Here is a 22,631-nt window from a genome sequence, read left to right on the forward strand (position 1 = left end):
TTTGTTTAATCAAATTCAAAGCTTTCGTATAATCTAATCAGAAGTTTATGTTTCAATTTTTTTGTGTGTGATTTTAGTTTTGCAAAGTTTCAGTTTTGAACTTAAAATTACTTATTTGGACTTCTTAAGGTAATATGCATATGTTAATCCAAAATGTTGGTTATCATATTTTATTTATTTATAAGATATTCAGATTCTTTGACTTTTGTAAATTTTGTTTGGCAACTTGCTTTGATATTTAACTTCTCCAAACTTGAGGAAGAAATAAGAAATCAAGTATATTCTTTCCTTGAACTAGTGTTTAATTATTGACAATTATACAATGTTACCTAAAAAACATTTATCCGAAAGCCAACAAAGAAAGAATCGAAAATTTGTTGATGCATCTATACAATCTCAAAAATGAACTATGGATAAGTTTTTTTAAACCTTTGAGTACTTCTAATTTAAATGAAGAAAATATTAATTTGAATGAAAATGATACTAATTTGAATGAAAATGATACCATCTTGAATGAAGAAAATACTAATTTGAATAAAGAAAATACCAATTGAATGAACACAATAATAATGTGAATTAAGAAAAAACTAATATAAATGAACCTTTAGATATTTTTAAACCTAGAAATTAGGATTTGTTGTGTACTTTCAAAATTAAAGGTGTTGCAAATGATTTTGCCTAATAATATAATGTAAGCTATTGAAATTTTAGACTTTGTTAAAGTTGTTGATTGTTATCTAAAAATTTTATTGCATATAGCATCTTATTAAACCATTCATGTCACTGTTTCATTGCTTACATTGCAGAAAGAAGTTTTTCAAAACTGATATTATTGAAGACTTATCTAAGGTCATCGATATTGCAAGAAATGTTGAATGGTTTGACAATATTATGTAGAGAGAAAGATATATTACATCAAATCGATTTTGATGGTATTTTTAATGGTTTTGTATCTAAGAAAGCAAGGAGAAGTATTTTTTTTTAAATTAGTTGTTTTTGTAATATTGTAGCCATATTTGTGTTTTTTTTTAATATTATTAGTGAAAGTTAAGAAAATTGATGATTTTGACTACCTTTAAAGAAGATTTTGTAAACCTGTCTTAAACTTGAAATATAAAACCTTGAAATCCAACGGATTAAAGTTTATAATTGTGGTAAAGTTAAGTTTTGCAAAAAGATGAAAGGAACTTGTATTTCAAATTTACAATAAACTAATTCTTTGAAACATAAACAGAGTCAGATGTTACCAGAGGATGATCTCAAGCAACATCACTTCATCCTAACTTTTCATCTTTTTGTTTTACTTCACATCGTGATGCCTACAATGTAATGTTATTTTAAAACTAACGGGTAACTTAGCATTAAGTATAAAACAGAGTATATTGAAGCTAAGTTTATCCTAAAACAGGGGATTAAAATATAGTAAATTAAGAAAAGTATGTTTATGTTATTTACAGGGTAAAGTTGTGAGTGAAGGACAAAATATAATTCATCAAGAAGGCAACCAAGTTTGTGTTTTTCTTTTGAAAACAGATAATTTTTCTTTAAGTATGTACACATGGAAATTTCTCTGGCCAAATCCACCACCAGAAACAACTGCCAGCCATCACAAGATACAAGTTCCAGGGAGTACTCAGGGACATGTGGTGGTGGCGGGGCTGTTTGAAATCAGAAGATGCCTGAAAAACAAAATCATGAAAAAAAAAAAAAAAAAAAAAAAAAAAAAGTTACACAGGGAAATATGATTACAGTCAGCAGGTGAAACTATTGATTCTTTTTGTGTCAGATGAGTTATTTGCTACCTTCATAAATTGACAAGAATAATCATTATCTATCCCAAGATTACTGAAAAAAGAACCATTTCACATGACCAATAATCAAACAGAAAAATGCCTAAAATTTTAATTTTATATGCATTAAGTTTGACTACTGTGAAAAAGTCAAAATAGAATGCCCTCATGAAAGAGGCCGAACTTTGAACAAAAGAATATGTCTTTCGTCCAGAATTCTTGATTTGCACTCGCTGATCAATCCAAAGAATAGATTTAATATAAGATTAACTAAAGACTTTAGTCTAAAGTATCAATTTCTTGTGAATTAAATCTTTTAACAAAAGGGATTTATGAGATTACTTAGGAACAGGGTTTCAATAACCTTGAAGCAGAAGAGTTGGTCATCAAGTCAGTTCAATCAAATAAAGTAGAGAAACATGTAAATGATGATGGACACTGGAAACAAATGAGTGCTAGAAGAAATCCTAAGGCATAAACCATGGTACAATGTTGTAATCTTACCTATTATGCTATATATATAGCTGACTTCAAAATGAGCCAAACTGCACATGTGAATTCAAATGTTCCTCTAGAACTGCCATCCCTGTAGGAGATTACAACAAAGTTGTAAATTGGAGAGTAATGTAAAGTTTTTGTTGGAGAAAACATTAATCTGTTAATAATAACCAAAAGAGACACCACATACCTCTTTTTGATAGGTCTTTATAAAAGAGTTGGGGTCTTCTGTTACATGACACAATCCAAAAGTTGTATCTATTAACTTTAGCTCCGGAGTAGTTGATTGCCCATTTGTGAAAACTGTTATTTCCGGACAATATTTGATTACCAAAGTATCTAATGATGGCCATTCAAAAGCCTCCTTCCCCAGGCAAAATCCCTTGAGATTTAGAAGCCATTCAAGTGTTATGGATTTCAGACAAGGGAACACAACCTCAGAAGTCAGTCTGGTTTTGGAATCTTCAACTTGCTTCACAATCACATCCATACTCTTGCAGTCACTTATTTTTAGCTCTTGGAGCTGCAATAGACTGCCAACCATGCAACTACTGAAAACGTGTCCAAGAAGCTTACAACTTTCAATCGACACCTTTGTAAGGTTTGGAAAGTTCAACACTATCCACCGATTGCTCCTCCACACATGCTTCAGATTATATATTCCACCCAAAGTCACCTCTTTCAGCTTCTCAAATACCACAACAGATTGTGTTTCAATATCCACATCTTCATTTGTCCCTTCTGCTACTTCAAATACCTCCTCTGTTACAGATTCATATGCATTGGTAATAGAAACCTTTTCAAGATTCTTCAGATTAAGCAACTCCTTGCATGGAAAAATTATGCGGCTTTTCAACAATTTGTATTTCCAATCTACTTCAACTAAATTTGAAAAAGACCACGGGAATTGAACTAGCTTTATCAAATCTGGAGTAGAGCACATAGGGAGTTGAGTCTGCAAAGAAAAATCAAACATAGATCATCTCAAACACTACAATTATATATAAAGGACAAACACATTTAGTATATAAACATAGTAAAGGATTGCAAGTTCTATTATTTTTAAACGAGGCAACATGTATTTCCAATCAACAACCTAGTTTATGGCACTGCTTACATTATTTTCTGAGAAGATGAGCACTGTGAAGAAAAATTCTGATTTATACATTGCATTTGTTTAAACAATTTAGATTTTATTGATGAATGTCGATTTGTTTAAACAATTTAGATTTTATCAATGATTGAGTCTTTTTAAATAAAAGTAAAAAAATTAAATATTTGTGTTTGTGTGTGTGTGGGGTGGGCAGATAAAATAAAAAGTAAAACTGTAAAAGTTAAGTGTTTTGGCTACTTCAAATAGGTAGTTTTTCATGTACTGAATGTTTACATCCAACTTTTTTAGGAAAAAAGATAACTATGTTATTGTATTTTTATTGCATTGTCAAATACAACAAATGATATATGGATGATATACTTATACTTTTACAATCATCTCAGCAATACTATTTTTGTCAAATTTAGGTAATAAACGCTACATAAATATCAAGCTTGTAGAAGATGAGAGAGAAAAGAACAACTTGATTAACTACTAACATCACATTATTATAAAATATGTTAGATAATTGGATTAAACTGGATGAAAACGATATAAATGATTCAATTACAAAATATAGCTCCATACAAAAATCTATTTGTTAATAGATATGAGTGAAAATATGTAAAATAAGCTAATGCTTTTATTTCCATCTATTTTGTGTTTTTTTCTTAACCGAATGAAGTTGTTGGTTCTAAGTTCCTAATTAATGATTTATAAACTTTCAAATGATTTGAATAAGAATGAACTTGCCAAGTATCATTTGTAATACACAAGAAAATAGTTTTTTATATTCATATATTTGATATAAATTCTTAAATCTTCTGTTTTCAAGGAAAGAAACTATTATGTGAATTTTAGAAGCCCTTTTTCTTAGGTGCTTATTTTGTTATGCCTTTAGTCGAATACTTGCCCAGACTCCAAACCTTCAAGCCACTAGTTAGATTTGTTTGTTTTTTTTTAGCAAAAACTGCAAATTTGGTCCATGCGTTTGTCGATTTTTGCGGTTACGGTCCCTGTGGTTCCAAAATTACAAAGTTGGTCCTCCTTTCTTTACCTTCTTTCTCTGTGATGCTCTTGGGGTTGCAAGCCGGTGAAAATAGGGACAATGTAAAGAAGAAGGGGTTGTTGATTTGAATATGATCAAACGAAACCTAGTATTGTTTATGTTCAGAAATGTTGGACATGGAAAAAACCACCCACAGTGAATGCGTCAATTCAGCCTTTGTCTTTAGTTCATCTAACTTGATTTAAATATTAAACTGCTAACTTATGAATGAGTGAATATAACATCTTTCGTAACATAAGAGACAACTTAATATCTTAGGAATGAAATATTAATTTATAATAAAAAACAAGATTGCATATTTTCATAACTTTTTATGGATATAAAAAAGTGAAGTGGTTATATATGTATCTTCATTTGGTTTTGTTTTATGTTTCCTTCTGGAATACAAATATGAACCTGCCACCTAATTTTTGTAAGCAAATAATATGTTGAACATCATAAAACGACATGCTGATCACCTGGTTAAATGATGAAATAAAGTGATAACATACCTCATCCTCATGTGTAGCATTGGTCAAATGGAAGTTGAGGCCACATTCAAGACTATGCTTGCCGTAGGCTGTATGTATATATTTGAGCTTCGGAGTCATGGAGTGACCAGATGTGAAATTCATCATTTGTGGGCAGCCATACATCTCAACCATTTCCAATACTTTCCACCTGAACTCATTCTTCCCCAAGAAGAAACCCTTCAGATCTGGTAAATCTACAAGTGTAAGGGACTTGAGACGTGGGAAGACTATTATAGATTTAGATGTTTCTGTGTGCTCTGCGTCTTCCTTCACAATCACTTGCATTGCCTTGCATTCTGCTACAGTCAGTTCTTTGAGTTGCTTGAGGCTTTCAAGTGTGGAACTTGTGAATATATATTCCAAAACTTCACATCTTTCTATTTTCAATATCGTTAGGTTGGGCAATTGAAGCAGAGTCATATTTGCCGACCTTGGGATGGTGATTGCAGTACAAGTATCATCACTTCCATCACCAACATTCGTAGTACTATCAACACCATCTTTTTTTATTTCTTTACTTTCAAATATCTCTACTATTGACTTACAATACCATATTCTCAACTCTTCAAGCTTAAGCAGTCGTCCCACTACATTGGATGGAAACACTCTTGATAGGGCAGGACAGTTCTCTATATAAATCTTTTTGGAGTATTGGCATAAGAACCAAGAAGCAACACCGACTTGAGAACACTACAACAACACATGAAAAATCAATGGATCTATTTTAATTAACAAAGCTTAGATGTTTGCTACACACATACACACTACAATTTAACATATCATTTGTTTCTAAAAGTGTGGTAACAAACACGAGTGCTTCCCACAACTAAGGTAATTAAGTACCAATGTGGACAATGTAAGTTGAAATCCAAAAGGGCAATATACAGAAAAAATGGATAAAAGGTCTAGGAATAAAGAGAAACCAAATCGTGGTGTTTGGACTCCTTGAGGAAGAAGGTTTGTCAAATGACCAAAATACCCTCGTTATACATATATGACAAAATAAGTAAAAACAAGAAACTAATCAGTTGTATGCTATGCTTATATTGTTGGCAGGAGAGAACAAGTAGATGGTGGATGAAAGAAAAGGCACACTAAATCAATCATAAAAGTGGCCTTAATTATATAGGCTTAGAAGAGATTATGACAACCTACAAATAGGAAACTGACACAAGAAAAATAAAACTGCTACGTGCTAAATAACACAGCTAATTAGCATTTATTCAAATTAAAACTTGAAAATGAAGAGACTTTGAAGTACTTTGATTAGCAATTAATCAACAATTATTTCTCGTGCAGAAGCAAAGTGTATGACACTGGAAGTGGACATGGTGGTCATGATAATGGTTAGTCTCATCTTTGAAACTAAAAAAAAAGACAATAAATATGAGATATAAACACATGAAAGTATGATATAAAGCATAAAATAAACAAATATTTCACCTGGATTTATAGCTATGAAATTTACTTATCTGAACTGAAGAAGGTCTAAATGAAAGAAATAACAACGCATTTCCATTTATTCGTTTATTATAGCATCCTACTTTCATTTCTTTATATTGCAGTAACGGAAATCCTTTGTATTTGAATGAAATTGCAATAAATGGGTGAGTTACTTAAATTACAATGCTTTAATAGGAAAAAATGAAAGTAAGATGCTCTTATAATCATATCAGTGAAAGTAAAATGCTATTTCTATAATTTTAGACTTTAATAAATGACCCAAGACTACCATATAGCATTGTACTTTCGACTTTTCTTATCAGGCCGTTGTAGCCACATATAATTGGGTATATTTTTTCGAAGTATGATGCTATAACAGGAAGAAATGAAAGTAGGATGATGTAATAAGAAAATAAAGGAAAGTATGTTGAACAGAGAAAATGACTAAAAATATAGTGGTTTTTCTGTATATGGTTTATGAAGAGAAAACAAATGTCATTGGACTATATAACCCATTACCCCCTCAATGTGAGAAAATGAAAACATAATTGTACTTCTAAATTTATTTATTATTAGGAAATGAGTTTGAAATTAATATGCTTATATTTCCGTACCTGCATTGATTACATGCATCATCTTCTTCATGTTTTAAATAATTTTACTAACATGAAGGGTTAATTTAGGACACAGTGACAAAAGGAAGAAAAATTTAATATGCAGAATGTTAGCATCTGATCAGCCGTTATCAATAATTAATTTCTTTCTATATTGACAAATTTGACCTACTATAGCAGGTTAAAGTGGTCATAATTGAAAAGGTTGTCAAAGTTTAGTCCACTTAATTTCACTAAAGCCACTCAACTTTGACAAAATTTTCTATAGTGACCACTTTAACCTGCTATAGCAGTTCAAAGTGGTCAGCATAAGGCAAGCTGAAGTAGAGTGCCATGATTTATGAAGAGAAAATAAATGCCATTGGACTTTTCACAAATTCCAGGTCACCACTGGCATGACACCTCAGCAGAAACTTTTATGAGGTTCTGGTGGTGACAGACAGAATCAACAACATGAAGAGAGTGGAAGGATCTTAAGAAGCATACTTCTGAAAGACACAGAATCAGCATAAACATAGAAGACCACCTAGGCCAAAAAATCTGGGCCTACATGTGAAAGATTCAAATGGTTTACAAGACAAAGTTCATGTTGGATTTTATGGTGAAAAAATGAATTAAGAGAAATCAGATCGTGGTGTTTGGACTCCACTCCGTTAAAGAAGAAGGTTTGTCAAATGACCAAAATACCCTTGTTATATATATAGCCAAATAACTAAAAACAAGAAATCAGTTGTATGCTATGCTTTATATTGTTGGCAAGAGAGAACAAGTAGATGGTGGATGAAAGAAAAGGCACACTAAATTAATCATAAAAGTGGCCTTAATTATATAAGCTTACAGGAGATTTTAAACAGCTACAAAAAAGAAAATAGAAACAAGAAAAAACAAAACTGTCAGGGTGCTAATTAACACAATTAATTAGCATTTATTCAAATTAAAACTTGAAAATGAACAGACTTTGATTAGCAATTAATCAACATATATATTTCAGGTGTGTCTGCAGGAACACGTGTATAAACACATACAAGCATAATAAAAACCGTAAAATATACAAAATATTGTAACTCTGAACTTTACTTGTCTGTATTGAAGAAGGGATAAATGCAAGAAATAGAAACGCATTTCCATTTATTCGTTTGTTATAGCATCCTACTTTCATTTCTTTCTATTACAGCAACGGAAATCCTTTGTATTTAGATGACATTGCTATAATTGGGTGGATTTCTTAAAGTAGAATGCTTTAATAGGAAAAAGTGAAAGTAAGATGATCTGATAAGCAAATCGATGAGAATAAATTGCTACTTTCATATAGGTGCTTTCAAAATCCACCCATTTATAGCATTCTACTTTCAACTTTTCTTTTCAGGCCATTGTAGCCATGTATAATTGGGTATATTTTTCAAAGTCTGATGCTATAACTGGAAGAAATGAAAGTAAGATTTTATAATAAGAAAATAAAGGAAAGTATGTTGAACAAAAAAAATGACTAAAATATACCCAATTCAAAATTAGTATAGTGCCATGATTTATGAAGAGAAAACAAATATCATTGGACTATATAACCCATTACCCCCTCAATGTGAGAAAACGAAAACATAACATTACTTCTAAATTTATTATTCAGAAATGAGTTTGCAATCAATATGCTTATATTTCCGTACTTCCACTGATTACATGCATCATCTTCTTCATGTTAATTTATTATACATCTAAAAAATTTCATTATTTGTATAGTGTAAAATCTATCTTAATTCTAATATTCTAAATAGATCGAAAGCATGCTTAGAACAAAGATTTTTTCAAGGGAGTCCTTTTCAGTAAAGACCTGGTTAATTATACTTGATAAATTAAGATCTAGAGATATTTCCAAAATTGACACTCTTGACATTTGACTCTGATAGTTCAATGTCATAAAGTTAGTTAATATTTTAAATATGACACTTTTCTGGTACAATAGAAGTTGTAAACAGGAGCCTTTTGCCACATATTGTATTTATATATTTTCAGTTGGCACACGAGATACAGTTATGTAAAGTTTCATATTCTTTTGTTTGATGTCAGCAAAAAAAATATTTCTTTTAAACAGCAAACCGAATTCTATTAAGCCAAACTAGCGCATGCTAGGAAACAAAAAAAAATGCATCAATAAAATCATTTTTGTTCTATTTTTCATGACTTATATACATCAATCAATCAATTTTTTTCTCTCCCTCACAATCTGGTCTTATCATAAATCAATTTAATGACCTACGCAAATGAAAAAACTATTAAATATTATGCATGTAGTTATTCATTTTTGTCTTTCCAGCTTCAGAAGTATTAGCTTATGGAGTTATATCACACAACTAATGGAGAAGAGAATATTAAAAAAAAGAAATAAAACAAATAATTGAATACATAAAGGTGCTAATTAACACAACTAATTAGCATTCACTCAAATTAAAACTTGAAAATGAACAGACTTTGATTAGCAATTAATCAAGATATATTTCTCGTGCAGAATCAAAGTATGACACTGGAAGTGGACATGGTGGTCATTATAATGGTTAGTCTCATCTTCAAAACTAAAAAAGACAATGAATATGAGATATAAACAAATGCAAGCATGATATAAACCATAAAATATACAAATATTTCACCTAGATTTATAGCTATGAATTTTACTTGTGTGTACAAAAGAAGGGCTAAATGCAAGAAATAGAAACGCAATTCCATTTATTCGTTTGTTATAGCATCCTACTTTCATTTCTTTCTATTGCAGAAATAGAAATCCTTTGTATTTGGATGACATTGCTAGAATTGGGTGGGTTTCTGAAAGTACAATGCTTTAATAGGAAAAAAATGAAAGTAGGATGCTCTTAATTATAAGCAAATAAATGGAAGTAAATTGCTATTTCTATCATTTTAGCCTTTAATAAATGACACAAGACCACCATGTTGGTGCTATAATTGGTATATTTTTCAAAAAAAAAATGCATCAAAAAAAAGACATCAATAAAATCATTTTTGTTCCATTTTTCAAATTACCTAATAAAAAATCAAGAATAATGTCGATATGACTTATATGCATCTATCAATTAATTTTTTTTCTCTCCCTCACAATCCGGTTTGAGTCCACCATCCATTTTAGTTAATTTAACTAAATTAAACTGGATACAAAACATTTTAAATGATTTATAACCATGCTTATCATAAATAACTTTGTGACCTATGCAACCAAATAAAATTTAAAAAAAAAAAAACAAAAAAAAAAATTAGGTATGTAGTTATTTATTTTGTGTTTCTAGCTTCAGAAGAATTAGCTTAGGGAGTTATATAAAGCAGCTAAAGGAGAATAGAATATTAAAAAAAGAAATAAAACAAATAACTGAATATGTAAAGGATTCGCTTAAAAGAAATCAAATATACCTTGAACTGATCATGGATGGAAGTAGTTGTGATTGTAGTACCGCCATCGATACTCTTTAGGCGTGGCAAAGACCGGAGGAAGAGTTCTTCAAGAAGAGGGAAGGAGGAGATGGTGTTTGTGTGAGTAGAAGATATTATTTCTTCATTTTCATCATTAATATCTCTATTTGAAACAACTTCTTCAATACCATAACACCACCTTATCCAGACCACCTTTAAGTTGGGAAGAAGTTTGCCCATGAGAGGTGAAAATAAGTACTTTATGCTATGACACTTTTCCATGTGTATGATTGTGAGGTTGTGGAATGAGTAGGATTGTGATTGGTTTTGAGGAATTACAAGTTTCTTCCAATTGCACTTCCACACATCACTCATCCTCGACATATCATCTAAATGTAAAACCTTGAGGTGGGGAAGTAGTAGTGGTGGTTGATGATTATATTTATGCAGAGTTGATGTCAAATCTGTGCTGCTGTTGCTACTGGAACTCTCTATCTCAAACACCACTTCAACATCCTTACAATCATGTACCTTAAGTCTTTGAAGGTGATTAACGTGAAAAGGTTTGGGATGAATTGAGGATTCAACGTCAGGAATATTACCATCCACCTCTGAAATGATCTCTTCCTTGGATATAACATTAATCTGCACATATCTCAACAACAAAAATAATTCAGAATTTCCAATAACAAAAATTTAAATTAATTATTCATAAATGGCACACCTCTTTAAATCTATTTACATAACTAAAGTTGACAGTGATTAAATTAACGGATTTTAAGTAATTTCCAATGATGACATATTTGATACCTACAAAAAATATTCAAAATACTCGCATTTACACAAATATTTAAAAATAACTTTTGTAGACTAATGTACACAATTGGTTATCTGGTTTTTTGGTTTACGTACAAAAAAATCATTTTGCAATTTTGATCCATATCACTCACACCGTTAACTTACGTCGGTTAAAACTTATAAAATGACTATTTTGCCCTTCTTTTATTTTCTATTATTAATTATCATGAAAATTATTCATAGGTCCCACCACCCATATATCGCTCCAATGTCCCCCTCTTTCCCCTTTCACCATCTTCCTCATTTAGCTCCCGTATCTGTTCCTCCATTGCAATCACTTTCCTCCACTACCATATCAATCTCAGGTGCATTTTCATCATCATCAAGCATGGAAAATGCAAGGCATAGCATAAATTCAACAACGATATCTTATCGTCTTCAACACATTATTCAGTGAGTTGAAATCCAAAATCATCATGTAAGATGCGACTAACATAAAACATACACCCGATAAATAGAAAAAAGGCAATGCTTACAACATATTGTCACAACCCAAAACCAGACAACATGTCTCCAAAAGAAATTATACTTTTTGGGTATCAGATAAGTGAAATCTTAAATTGAAGTGAAAAAGTTGCAGGACAAGTGGGGGATGATGCAAGAACATCCAGTTTCAGGTGAAATTTACAAACAACTGAAGTGAGATGTCCTTTAAGGCTTCATATATGACCTAATGAAGGAGATATAGAGGGGAGCCGAGATGGTCACTAGGAGGGAGGACCAAGATAAAGGGGACGAGATTTTAATATTTACTCTTTTTTTACCATAAATCAATAATTTTGAGTGATCACTTATTTGATCACTAGAATAAATATGTAAAATCTTTGCATTTAATGGGAATATATAAAAATATTAATTTTCAGTCGCTCTTAATGATGCGGTGTAAATATGTAATATTTGAAGTTACAATTGTTATAAAATATTAAACAAATGCTCGAGTATAGTGAAATAACAAAAATAAGAAAATAAGAAAAACTTGCTTATAAATATGTAAAAGTGATAATATAAAGGTTGAAAGACATCAATACTTAGCACTGTAGGAAATCTAGCCTACTTCTCCACACTTAAAAATGTAGTATTTATGTAATTTGTCCATGTTTTCAAATGTGGAGTAATAAATTGTTTTTGTATATAATTGATTGATTTATTATAGTGTGATGTGTGTATATGTATATGTATATATGTACACACACTCACACATATGTAGATACACATACAGATATAAGTGTGAGGGTATATATAGAAGCACATACAAATAAGTGCTGTAACATCAAAATAGAAATTGAAAGCTCAATGACATCACATACCTCCTTGCTTTTCTGAACCAATTCAATGTTTCTCCTGTTTGCTTCACAATATCTCCTACCATCTATACTCACATTCATAAATGTTCTCACATCAGAATTGGTGACGGTCGGTGTGAATACGTTTACAAACCTCTCACACTTTTCTATTTCTATCCTTTCAACAGCTTGAAAGGTACGGATGAGGATATCAGAGCTACTTTCACCTTTCATCCTCCACAACTCTCTTAGCTTCCCCAAACCATCTACATTAATGAGTCTCAAGTTGCTACTGTACTCTTCAATTTCACCAACACAACTCATGTCGATGTTAAATAACAATTCAATGCTTCCACAATTAGAAACATCCAGCTCTTCCAGACGACCCAGCAAAGACATGGGATTGGTTGGAAACAGATTCACAAGATTATCACATTCCCTCACTCTAATCTCTCTCAACATGCAGGCATTAACTTCGTCACTACTACTTATAAATTGATAAGGCCATATCTCTTTCAGCTTATCCAACCTCCAAATCCTCAATTTCTCCAACTTAGGAATCAGCACCTACACAATACGTAAGACATGTTGATCATCAATAACACCATCTAATGACAATATATTGTGCAATTATATTAAAAATATTTTGGTTAAGGAAAGTACCCCTTTGTTGAAGAAAGGTTGAATTGCAGAGACATTACTGGACATAGAAGATGTTGCAGATGTTTTCTCAGGATAAATGCTATTGAAATAAGGAAGGCCATCAAGTTCCAGCTCCACCAGCTGTGGTAGCTCAATTACATTAGCAGTGTTGCAAAGACCTATCAACTCTGGTAGCATCTTCAATGATAGAAACTTTAGCCCCTGAAACCTAATTGACCCATCTCCACCATTCTCACTATGTGCAAGTACTTCTAGAACAGGGCACTGTGAAACTGTGAGGCGTTCAAGGTTCATCAAACCATTTGCAATAGGGACTGTGAAGAGGAATCTCAAGTTTGCACACTTGAAGACATCAAGGACTCTTAGATTATTAAACGACTGTTGATGAAAATCATTCATACCATCCACTTCTAGATAAAGCACCTCTGTTTTCACAAACAACTCATTCAATCTAGATTCCAATAGCTCATCTTTGTTAGTGACCAACATCAACGTGTTTTCAAATGAGTGCATCTTTAATCCAGGATTGTCTCCTAAACCACATCCCATTGAGATCCTGAACCTTTTGAGTTTAGTAAACAACATATTCTCGGGTGTACCGTTGTCAAAGAACTCAACTTCTAATGCAGAAAGGTGCTCTGAAAGTTCTGCTAATTCAGCATGATTGCTGTCTGTGAACCTAATTGCCTTTTTGCCATGTACTCTCATATAAAGCTCTTCAAGATTGACCAAACTTTTCAAGACACCATCATCAATCCGAAGGTTGATACAACCCGTCAACTCCAGTAGCTTTAGCTTCTTCAAATTTCCAATTGAGCATGGTAACTTTTTGATCCGACAATGTGCAAAACTGAGCACTTCCAGATTCACGAGTTCACCAATAGCCGAGAAATCAAACGTCAATAGGCATTGATTGAGAATGAGTGTTTGTAGCTTGGTGGAGGACTGAAGTGAGCCGGGGAGCAACGGATACTGCATTTTTTCATACGCTATAACTTCAAGATTTTCCATTCTTTCATAAAAATCATTAGGAAACTTAAGCGACTTATCTCCATCCATAAGTCTCAAAAGTGAAAGGTTTGGGTACTTGGAGTCACTAGGAAACTCAGACATACCCGTGCAAGTAATGGAGATTCTTTTGCAAGTCTTGCTCATTCCAACACTAGTCCACTTTGAATTATCACCATGATTAATTACCCATGGATGCTCACCCCTAGAAACTATACCTAAAACAAAATCGAGCACAAGATCATGCATTTTGACACACCCATCAGCATCGCATTCCATCAACAAATTTGCTTTTTTGAGACTCTGCACACACGTCTCTGTCCTGTCTCTAGCCTCTCCCAAAGTAGAAACTCCATTTAACAACCGTAGGCCCCATGCATATCTTGTGAGTTCCTCGATTGGAATATTAAAGTCATCAGGAAACAAGCCACAAAGAAGAAAGATTTCTTTTTCCTCATCCTCTTTTATATAGTCATAGCTTATCTTAACACTTTCTTGCACATAATCAAGATTTTTATTCTTCAAACGGCGGAGTGTATCTCTCCATGCAACCTTTTCTTCAAACTTAAGACGACTGGCAACGAGATTAATGGCAAGGGGCAAACACCCACATTCTCTCACAATCTCTGTTCCAATTTGATTGAGCTCCGGATCATTTTGTTTTGCGATTCCTATGATTTTCCAAAAGAAATTCTGTGCTTCTAGCTCCTCCATGAGTTCCACTCTAACTACTTTCAAATCAAAATTACATTTTTCTGCAATTTGCTTGCAAGTATTTTCCTTTCGTGATGTCAGCAATAACTTGAAGCTGTTGGGAAAAGGACTTAGTCCAATATCTTTGAGATCGATCGACTCCCATACATCATCTAATATTACTAAAACCTTTTTGTTTTGTTTTACCAGCTCTGTAAATGCTATACCAAGACGTTCTGCCCTTCTTGTTGGATCTGTTTCAGTTAGAGATAGACTTATGCATTCTGCCAAAGCTTGCTGAATAGAAGACGCTTCTTTTTTCCCAATAACCACCTTTAGAAACAAATCAAACTTTTTCTCACCTTCCAGATGCTTTTTCAGCTGTTCCATCATGGTCGTTTTTCCCACACCACCCATTCCACATAGGGCTATCATCTGATTTTGTTGAAGGAACCCGAGCGCATCCTTAAAAGGCTTCTCTCTTGATTTGAAGTGATTTTGGGCATCACCATCCGAAGATGCGATTTTAGAATGCACTCTCCCAAGAGGTTTTTGAGCATCACTCCAGCTCATTTGAAGTTTTTCCGTAATAAGACTTTCGATCGCCTCAGTAGTCTTACATGCCTTCCTTCCTGCTCGGTACCTCATTATTATGTTAAAACATCCACTATCAGTACTTGAAATGCTTTGAGCATCTTTTCTAATTTGTTCAACCTCTTCCAACCAACCCGGTACACGCTCAGGTATCTCTAGATTATTTATATTGTTTGCATCCCTGTGATTTTTGACATCAATGCATGTACCATTCAGTTGGTTCATTTTAGCACTCATGTTCCTCACATGTTTTGTGGAGGAAAAAAGATAACTCAAATTCTTCTTGACAGGAGGCAACAAACATTCAACAATAGGACCAGCAATGCTTTCAAATATAAACGCCATTTTTTATATTCTAACTTTTTGTGAGACCTGCAAACCATGTAACAAATCAACAAAGGGCATGAAATAATAAAAGTTGTGATTTAGTATACATTTTATTATACATTCATGTTTTATTATTAATTTGCATAACTATCTTTTTTCCAATATCATTTATACTCCAGAGATAAACAGTGTTCAAAAAATTTATTCTAAGACTTCGATACCTTGCATGGGAAGAGGAATAGTACACATAACACATTTAGTGGGAAACGAAGATCAGATGTAGGAAAACTAATGTGTTGGTTTTGCAGGGGCAGAACAAGTCCTTTTTACCAAACAGGGAACAGGGCACAGGAAAGCAAGTTGAAACAGGGGACAAAAACTGCTATATGATAACAAGGGTAAAATTGGAAAACAGCTTTACTAGTCCTGTAAAGTGAGCACAGAGTACAAGGAAGAAAAGATAATACTTGAGGCAAAGTAATACTTCTTTATTCACTGAACAGAGGAAAACAAAAGTCTGGGATACAACTCAACGTTCACATGCCTTCCAATTTAAACTAAGAACTTAGCAGAAAAAGAGGAACTACCTAGCTTGTTACCAACAGATCATCAACGTAGACTCCAATGACTAGATTGTTTCCATTCTTCATTCTGGTGTACACAGAGTATTCCTGGGGGCACCTTTTGAATCCAAGACTTTTCAAGTAAGCATCCAGACACGAGTTCCATGCCCTGGGCGCTTGTTTTAGCCCGTAAAGTGCTTTTGACAGTTTAAGGACCTTGTTTGCTTCACCTTTCTTCTCAAAGCCTTCTGGTTGTATGACATACACCTCCTCTTCTAACTTCCCGTTCAAGAAGGCCGATGCTAGAAACTTACTAGCAAAGATACACCAATTTCTTGAAAGACTACATCCCTACTTACATACATAGAGCCTGAATTAGGGTCTAGAAGTCTGTGAGCCTTCGTTCCTTTCTCTGTTCCAAGATACACCAATTTCTTGCTTCGATCGTTTGTGTCCAACATGAGGCTTTCTTCCCGTCCATAATTCATACGGTGTGGTTTCCTTGAGGGCTTTCGTGCCTAATCGGTTCAATACATAGACTGCGTGAGTCACAGCCTCGCCCCATAAGACATTGGGAACCCCCATCGACTTCAGACAGCTCCTAGTCATCTCCAGCATCGTCCGATTCCTCCTCTCTAGGACCCCATTTTGCTGTAGAGAGTAGGGTGCGGTGTAGTGGCGCTCCAATCCGGTTTCTTCACAGTACTCATCAAATTGCTTCGACAAGAACTCCCCTCCACGATCTTTCTGAGTACTTTTAGCTTCTCACCGGTTTCATTCTCAACCTTGCTCCTGAAGTTCTTGAAGGTATGATAGGCTTCATCTTTAGTTTTCATTAGATATACCCACATGACCCTAGTGTAATCGTTAACTAAGAGCATGAAATATCTATTGCCTGCAGGTGTTGGAGGTGAGACTGGTCCACACAGATCGCCATGGACTAATTCCAATTTCTTTGTGGCCCTGAAACTTGTGCTTGCTGGGAATGGAGTTCGAGCTTGTTTCCCTTTCAAACACCCTTCACATGGTTATGAGGGTACCACCACCTTGGGAATTCCTTCAATCAGGCCCTTATCAGCCAGTCTTTAAAGAGGTGAAATTCGCATGGCCTAGCCTTGTATGCCACAGCCATGCTGGATCACTTAGATTGGCCATTTAGCATCTTGGTGCAATCTCTTCTAGTTGAATTTTGTAGAGCCAGTTTGGAGATTTCTTCACTTTCATTAGTAGTCTTCATGTATCATCATGCACCCATAGGAAAGGCTCTTTGATTCTGATCTCATCACATCCTTCAGAGAACTGCCAAGACTAATTATATTACTGCAAAGATCGGGTATGTAGTACACATCCTCCAACTTTCTTTCTTCTCCATTCTTGCACTGAAGTAGAATTGATCCTTTTCCTTTAATTCTTACTTTGGATTCATTTCCAAACTTCACAACACCTTGAATTTTTCTATCCAGGTTTTGGAACTTATCTTCATCTCCAGTCATGTGGTTACTTGCACCAGTGTCGAGGTACCACATTTTTTATTGATTCAAGGCTCCCCCATTTGGTTTCTTTCTTTCTTTGGGTTCTTGCACTCTGCTGCATAGTGCCCAAACTCCTGGCAGTTGTAGCACTGCACACCACTTTTTTCTTGACTGTTAGAGGCTCCTTGGCCTCCCTGATTATGGTGACCACCTCTGCCACGGCCACCGCGACCTCTTCCTCTGCCTCTTCCTTAGCCACGTGAACCATTAAAACCACCTCGATTTGTCTTTGCCTTTGAGTCACTATCACTTTTCTTCTTGTTCTTCTTTGACCATTGCTGATAGGTCATGAGGAGCTTTCTATCTTCTGGCTCAGCATGACATTTCATCTGTCTTCATAGGCTTTAAGCCTTCCTATTACTTCTTCAACAGGCATGGAGTTTATATCTCCAAATTGCTCAATTGTTGAAGCAATTTGGAGAAACTTGGACAGTACTGCCCTCAACAGTTTCTTCACAATGTAGGACTTCCTCTATAGTGTCCCCAAGAGTGCGCATGGTGCTCACAATGTTGCATACTTTTGCAACAAAGTCATCTATCCCTTCTGTCTCCTTCATTGTCATGGTCTCAAACTTTCTCTTCAAAGTCTGTATCCTAACTGTCTTCACCCTATCTGCTCCCATAAACATGGTTTTCAAGGCATCCCAAGCCTCTTTGGCTGTCTTCTCTGCTAAAGAGAATAACAGGTTTTTAGGAATACCTTGATAGATGGCTGCCAAAGCCATCCTATCTTTCTTAACTTCCACAACTGTGTTCTGAGTCCTGGGCTCCACTGCTTCCCATACTCCTTGAGCTTGCATGAAGACTCTCATTTTTATGGCCCATGCACCATAATTGCTTCTGGAAAGCATTGGGTAATGAAGAGTAATCTGACCTTCCTTGTCGCCGTTTCCATTATTTCCAGCCATTTCTTCTCGAGACTGGTACTTGGGCATGCACCTGAAAGCTCTGATACCAGATGTTGGTTTTGCAAGGGCAGAACAAGTCCTTTTTACCAAACAGGGACAGGGCACAGGAAAGCAAGTTGAATCAGGGGACAAAAACTGATATATGATAACAAGGGTAAAACTGGAAAACAGCTTTACTAGTCCTGTAAAGTGAGCACAGAGTACAAGGAAGAAAAGATAATACTTGAGGCAAAGTGATACTTCTTTGTTCACTGAACAGAGGAAAACAAAAGTCTGGGATACAACTCAACGTTCACATGCCTTCCAATTTAAACTAAGAACTTGGCAGAAAAATAGGAACTACCTAGCTACATGCTAAAAACCAGGGAATCATCTTCACACCTGGTCTTTGATTTTTTGGAAAGACTACTTAATACTAATAAAATTGTGCAGAAAAAACAAACTCTGAATTATTTCAACATAATGCTCGTGTAAATTCAGACAAGTTATTTATTTTCTTGTAGATATTCCCTTTTGGACTTAAACTTTGTATTCGTTAACATAGTGGGAATAGGTGTTGATTTCAACATATCATCATGTGAATAATTACATTACATTTGAAAATCTTACACATATCATTGTACAGTCCAAACACAAACATGCATAGGTAACAAGGAAAATGTGATTCTCACATACTTCGATGGTGGATTATACTCTCGTGAGTCTATCAATTCTGTAAAAAACAATCAAGATGAAATAGAAGACAAAACCTAACTACAAAGATTTTGGGAAATTTGAACCATATTGAGACTTTTATAAGGAACTTGTTGTGGACAACTCTCCACATGAGGATAGATTAAGAAAGCCTTGAATGAGAAAAGAAAGGCATGCATAATCTTGTATAAGAAAAAGAAAAACCCACATCCGCATTTGTAGAACCTGGAGTGTGGTTGGCATTTTCAAAAAGTTCCCCTTTTTCACTCTCTCTGTACTTACGTCCATTACCTTTCTATCTCTCCACCAAAAAAAAAAACTCTCAAAACCCTTGGAGTTTCCCCTAAGTGGGAAGGAGTAATGCCGAAAAAAAAAAGGCAGAAAAAATTAAAGGACGGGTTCCAGTTTAATCGATGGCCTCGAGACCCAGCTAGACAACACCATCTCTCGTAAGCTTGTTGATTACCCCTGCCATGACTACGATCACATTGTTCCATACTTCAGTTAAATGGGGCAAAAGCACGTTGTGAAATTGTTAGGTTTTACAGGGAACAGCTAATCGATCGAAGGCATGATATGAATCTTCTTGAATTATCAGCATATGGAAAGGGATAAGATGTGGAGGATTTTTATTCTTTCGCTGCCTCGTGTGTGGGACTTGTGATCCGTTGACTCAAGGTCAATGGTATCTTCGATCTTGTCTAAAACCCATATGGACTTTATTTTACATAAATGGGCTGTCCAATAATCTTGGGCCTAGTTATAATCGTGAAAATCACTTTTGAGTGTAATTAGGTTATATCTTATTTGATGTATAGGTGCAATACTAAAACGAGAAAATGAATTAGGATGTAAATTATTTTATTTGTTTTGTTTATAATTAGGCAAAAAAAAATTATAGGATAATCAAACTTTTAGAAATGTTCAAATGTTATCAATTGTAACTAATATTTAGTTTTGATGATTAGGAACTTTGTAATATATCTTCTAAAACTATATATTACTTTTAAATTTATTTTTACTATATTTTTCAAATATGGTTATTAATAAATTCCATTTTGTTAAATCTTCTTATATAAGAAATAGTTATGAATTTGATATGGAACAAATAGCTACAAAATTTGTTATGGAAAAATGATTATGAGATTTGCTACCGAAATATAGCAAATCTTCTCTATCTTCTCTATGATTGTGCGACTCTCTTTTCTTCTCAATTCGCACAATGATACATGTTTCTAATATAGGTATATGTCAAAATAATATGTTCGGATAGAAAACTTAGCAAGTCATACAAAGGTTAAACATCATAAAATTAATATAAAAAGCATCATAAATATATTAAATATATCACCATTTTCCGTTGTCAACCATATAGAGAACAACATTTATACTTATACATCTTTATAGAGAAAAAAAATTCATACCCCATCCGTCCCATATTTATAGTCAATGTTTTCTTTTTGATTTGTACCAAAATAATAGCTTATTTCTAAAAATAAATATTCATTTTACCAAAATACTCTTCGTTATTAATTAAACAGCAAGAAAATTAAATACGACTACCATGAAATTAAATGCAAAAAAAGATAAGACTATCATTTTATTTAACAAAGTTGTTTGTCGATTAATGTTTTCTTAATCTATGTGTCTTTTTTTTGCGGGCAATAATACGTCTGAGGTCTTAAAAATTGACTAGGGACTGAACTAGTTGTACACTGGTCGGTCCCAACCTGGTCTAGACCGTCGATCCTCATGCAGTCCCAGTTTTCACTAAAATGTCGGAGCCAGCACCTGAACAGTCTCGGGTCGAACCGCTCTTGGTTCCAGATCGGTCTTAAACACCGGAAAGTCAATCATGAGTTTTCACTAAAATATAAGCAAGATTCTCTGTCTATATTCTTTTCATGGTATTAGAGCCATGAAGAGCTTGTTGGTTTTCAGGATTTTAGCCAATAAGGAAAGCCCAATCTGTTTGGCCCACATATATATAAGTATTTCCTTGAAAACAACACATCCATTATGTTCCCGGGTTAAATTCTAATTGGATATTTGTGCAACAATTATTTGGCAATTGCAACTGTTTTGTTCATTTAACTCCTAACTTTTATGCTATATTAGATCGCAATTCAAAGAAGCTGACTGGTGCAGCTGAAAGAAAAAAGGGGATATAACAAATTCTCTCGATCTTTGGCATAAACCCTCTAAGCCATCCCACATGAAGTAAGTCTTAATGATAGAGATACTATGTTAACTACAAATTGTGAAGTGTTTCACTGTGCTAAACAGTGTCAGAAAAATTTGCATTACCCAAACAGATATGAGATCTAATGGTAACCCATAGGTCTCAGTTTATACTTTTTCACTTTGTTTCTTTGCAGTGATTGAAAGTGGGAATAAATAGTTGATTCAACATCTTTCTCATAATGTGAACAATTGAATATCAGTTTAAAATCTTTCATATCCGGTAGTTTAGTTCAAAAAACCCACTCAAACTGAGAGATTCATCTAATATTTGAAAAATCAAAATGATTGAAAATGAGATCTGACACTCTTGTACCTAGCTGGAAACAGAGTCCTACACTCATAAAATTACGGGCGATTTATTAGGGCTGATACTGATCTCTAGTATGAAGCATATATCATAAGAAAATCACTACTTCATAAACATTAGTCAATAATCAAACCTAGAAGCATATATCATAAGAAAATCACTACTTCATAAACATTAGTCAATAATCAAACCAGAGAAAATGAATAGGCGTTTTCAGCTTATTTAACATTTCAGTTGATTTTATCTGTAGAAGATACACACAATCCACAAGGACCACAACGAGTAGCAAACTAAACTTGATTCCTGATATCTGGTCAAGGATCGATATATTTGAAACGGAAAACAACAAATTCAAGTAATAGATTAGATTCGTATACATAGAGCATTTTCTACAAAATCGTACCTGATCTGTTCTATGAGACTGTGCGTATGCTTGCAATGTTGCTGCTGGTGCTACTTTGCAAAAATTCTAATGGTGTAGAAGAAGACCACTGATTGAACAGCTATATATTACACTGCCTCAATTATTTG

General features: G+C 33.9%; 1 protein-coding gene across 1 annotated transcript; it reads right to left on the bottom strand.

The window, feature by feature from the left end:
• Positions 1-1,393: 1,393 nt before the first annotated feature.
• On the bottom strand, positions 1,394-22,631 carry LOC145030596 (uncharacterized). The gene is made up of 8 exons (XM_078978969.1): positions 22,504-22,631; positions 13,232-15,898; positions 12,593-13,135; positions 10,428-11,072; positions 4,942-5,652; positions 2,479-3,243; positions 2,295-2,376; positions 1,394-1,679 (listed from the first exon to the last, which is right to left on the bottom strand). The coding sequence occupies exons 2-7, from the start codon at positions 15,869-15,871 to the stop codon at positions 2,362-2,364; spliced, it is 5,319 nt and encodes a 1,772-aa protein (XP_078835095.1). The 5' UTR covers positions 15,872-15,898; positions 22,504-22,631; the 3' UTR covers positions 1,394-1,679; positions 2,295-2,361.

The sequence above is a fragment of the Lactuca saligna genome, chromosome 2 (assembly GCF_052625555.1).
Source record: "Lactuca saligna cultivar CGN05327 chromosome 2, ASM5262555v1, whole genome shotgun sequence".
In the NCBI taxonomy this organism is placed as follows: domain Eukaryota; kingdom Viridiplantae; phylum Streptophyta; class Magnoliopsida; order Asterales; family Asteraceae; genus Lactuca; species Lactuca saligna.

Coding starts and splice junctions, on each gene's coding strand:
- LOC145030596 (XM_078978969.1), bottom strand. CDS start 15,871: ATGGCGTTTATATTTGAAAGCATTGCTGGTCCTATTGTTGAATGTTTG. Junction 11,073..12,592: donor TGGTTCAGAAAAGCAAGGAG/GTATGTGATGTC, acceptor AGATATGTGCAG/ATTAATGTTATATCCAAGGA. Junction 5,653..10,427: donor CCATCCATGATCAGTTCAAG/GTATATTTGATT, acceptor GTGTTGTTGTAG/TGTTCTCAAGTCGGTGTTGC.